The sequence below is a fragment of the Zingiber officinale genome, chromosome 2A (assembly GCF_018446385.1).
Source record: "Zingiber officinale cultivar Zhangliang chromosome 2A, Zo_v1.1, whole genome shotgun sequence".
Classification (NCBI taxonomy): Eukaryota; Viridiplantae; Streptophyta; class Magnoliopsida; order Zingiberales; family Zingiberaceae; genus Zingiber; species Zingiber officinale.
Genome location: NC_055988.1, coordinates 139,315,708 through 139,319,246, shown reverse-complemented (window position 1 = coordinate 139,319,246; position 3,539 = coordinate 139,315,708). Strand labels below are relative to the sequence as shown.

At 54.4% G+C, this 3,539-nt stretch overlaps 1 protein-coding gene across 1 annotated transcript; it reads right to left on the bottom strand.

The window, feature by feature from the left end:
- Positions 1-1,408: 1,408 nt before the first annotated feature.
- Positions 1,409-3,297, bottom strand: LOC122042436 (cytochrome P450 84A1-like). Its single transcript, XM_042602562.1, has 3 exons — positions 2,516-3,297; positions 2,234-2,455; positions 1,409-2,123 (listed from the first exon to the last, which is right to left on the bottom strand). The coding sequence occupies exons 1-3, from the start codon at positions 3,245-3,247 to the stop codon at positions 1,491-1,493; spliced, it is 1,587 nt and encodes a 528-aa protein (XP_042458496.1). The 5' UTR covers positions 3,248-3,297; the 3' UTR covers positions 1,409-1,490.
- Positions 3,298-3,539: the final 242 nt, after the last annotated feature.

Below are 3,539 nucleotides of genomic sequence, written 5' to 3'. Positions count from 1 at the left end.
TCCGGATCAGGCTGTTGTGTTTCCCACAGATGGCGCCAAATTTGATCCCGTCCGGAGGCTGAGTCGGACGGAGGTCGGTCCAGGTGTCCCGATGGTTGACGGAAGGTCGTAGAAGATGATCTGCCCCACGGTGGTCGACGCTGCAGGACCTCGCACACTCGCACGATCTCCTCCTACGTTAGAGACCGAAACCCGTGGAAAGTCCCTGATCGCCCTCCGACGCCTGTTAGGTCATTTTTCCCGAAAGAACAGAGAGAAGCGAAGGAAAGACAGGAAAAAGTGGCGAGAGAGTGTGTGCGCACTGCATACCGGAATTTCTCGCCTTTATGTCCCCCTTCTCGAGTCCGCCATCCCGCCGAAAACGTTAGACTGGCTTGTCGCCTAGTTCCGGATACTGTCGGTCGCTATTTGTCGCGCCAGATCTTCCGCTAGGAACCTCCGCCTCAGACATGATTTTGTCCTCAGAGTGACACCGGCGAGCTACTACTGGTTATGAGGGCATCTTTTCGTTTTAGGAACCTCTGCCTTCGCCCGCATTGTTGATGTGTAATGACTCTCCTCGACGGACCGTTGAGATTCTCCGCGCCCGTATTACTTAGCTCCTCCGATCCATTGTATCCCTGCACCGGCCTACACCTGTGATTCGCATTTCCAAGCCTCCAACTCGCAGACCTGCAGCTCAAGCTGTCTAGACACAGCTACGCTGATCTTCAACCTGCATCCTGCACATTGTACTTCCTGGCCCTCAACTGCAGGTCTGTAGATCGGGCTGCTTCTGATCAGCTCTGCCGATCCCGACTTGCATCCTGCACTTTGTACTTCCTGGCCCTCAACTGCAGGTCTGTAGATCGGGCTGCTTCTGGTCAGCTCTGCCGATCCCGACCCACTGGCCTATACTTCCTGTTCTTGGCCTCTGCTCAGCTCTGCCGATCCCGACTTGCATTCTGCGCTTTGTACTTCCTGGCCCTCAACTGCAGGTCTATAGATCGGGCTGCTTCTGGTCAGCTCTGCCGATGCCGACCTGTGACCTGTGTGCCGCCTGACGTCTTCCCTCGCCTTCCGACTGCTTTGCCCCCTTGATTGATCAGCCTGCCTGACTTCTGACTATTGCACCTGCTCGTCTTTAACCGCCCCGTCAGCCTCGCCTTCCGACTGCTTTGCCCCCTTGATCGATCAGCCTGCCTGACTTCTGACTAGCGCACCTGCTCGTCTTTAACCGCCTCGTCAGCCTAACCATTGACTGCCACATCACCTTGACTATTGACCACCACGTCCTCCTGACTTTTGACCGCCACATAGTCTTGACTTTTCCAACCCTTTCCTCATAGGCCCTCCATTACCAACCGTATCAATAATGAATTATTATCTTTTTTTATCTTCATTACTATATCATTATTTATAATTATCATATTTATAATATTTTCTATCAAGATCAAACAACTATATACATATATATTTGCTCCATATTTTACTCACTCCGATCATCACTATCAATAGAGAGGACAGGTGAGGCGCAGGGTGGGAACGGCCACCAGCCTCACCGCCCTAGGCGAGGTCAGCCCAGAAACATCATCCATATCTAGTTCACTGGGTTCCATGCCGCCGGGCAGCGCCCACTCGAAGCAGTGGGCCATCTGTGCCACCGCCAACTCCATCCCATAAAGCCCCAATTGCATCCCCGGGCAGGACCGCCGCCCCGACCCGAAGGGCAGGAACTCGAAGAAGTTCCCCTTAAAGTCCACCGCCGCCGCCTCGCCGCCCGGGATGAACCGCACGGGACGGAACTCCCCCGCCTCCTTCCACACTGATGTCTGCCGCCCGATCGCCCACACATTGACCATCACCCGAGACCGCGCCGGAACCAAGTACCCAGCCACCTGGCTCTCCTCTGCCGTCTCGTGGAGTAGCAGCGGGATGGGCGGGTGCAGGCGGAGCGTCTCCTTCACTGCGCACTTGAGGTAGGGAAGCTTCTCGAGATCGCTCTCTTGGACTTGTCGGTCGACGCCGACGATGGCAGCTAGCTCTTCCTGCACGCGCCTCATCTCATCGGGGTTCTTCATCAGCTCCGCCATCGCCCATTCGATTGCCGACGCCACCGTCTCCGTGCCACCAAACATGACGTCCTGCATGCGTCAGTATAATAATTTTTAATTAGCTAGGTTTATCTGATGAGACTAATTGACGGCGTGGGTGAAGATAATTACTGATCGGCTAATTAAGCGACGTTAATTACCATGATTATTGCTTTGATATTGTTTCTTGTCAGCCGGAAGCTACTGGTCAGCAGCTCATCCTTCTCCATCCCTCGAGTAGCATCGACGGTACCGGCTGCCTCCTCTAAGAACACGAGCATCTCGTCGACCATGTCGCGATCCGACGCCGCCTCCGCCTTCGGGTTCGCGATGTGCTCGTCGATAATTTTATCGATGAACCTATCGAGTGATCCTCGCGCCGCCTGCAATGTATAATTAATTAATTAATTAATTAATATATAATAAATTAATTGATGATCTACTTTGAGACGTTTGTTGATGCCATGGTAATCGATCCATGTGAGGGCGGGGATGAAGTCGCCGATGTTGAAGGCGGCGAAGAGCCGCGAGAACTCTTGCAGAATGGCAATGAACTCTTCCTGGTCCCCGTGGCGGCTCTGCGTCCCGAACGCCGCCCGGAAGATGATGCTCATCGTCATCTTAAACATGAGCTCCCCGAGATTGACGGCGGCACCGGCGCCGGCGCACTTCGCCACCTCCCGCACCGCGCCGTCCACCTCCGCCCGCACCGAGGCCCACGACTCCGCCCGCTTCTTGCTGAACAGCCTCATCACGCACAGCTTCCGCATCTGGCGCCAGAAAGGACCGTAGTGCGCGAACGCCATGTCGGCGCGGTCGTACGTCAGGTACGCCACCGCGATGGTCGCCGGCCGGTTGGAGAACACGTGGTCCTGCGCCTGCAGCACCTCCCGCGCCACCTCCGGCGTCGACACCGAGAACGCGTGCCGCGCGCCGAGGCGGAGGTGGCAGATCCCCGAGCCGTACCGCTCGTTCAGCCTAGCCAGTCCCCGGTGCGTCAGCTGGTCCATCATCAGCATGTTGCCGATGATCGGCAGCGGCGTCGGCCCCGGCGGAAACCCCAGCCTTCTCCGCCGCCACGTCAACCTCAACAGCATTACGAGAACCGCCGAGGGAACGAGAAGACCACATGCAAAGCGCAGGCACTCAACTTCTTCAAGCTTAAGCCATGCCATGTCTAATGGCGAGGAGCTTAATTAATAATATAATTAAACGTGTAATTAAATTACGCCTTGAGTAGCGTTATATAGAAACAAGAAGATGCCCCGGCTGATGTTTTAAGCCCCGGGTTACAGTGCGAGTGCGGTGATAAGAGGTGAAACGGATTTACTAGGTAAATTTGAATACATCACGTTTAAAATTAATAAAAATTGAATATTTAGATTATCAATGAAAAAAAGTACCCAAGGGAATTGGGATAGATTGCAGACGGGGTAGTTGAGATATCTAGAACATGGATGATGCATT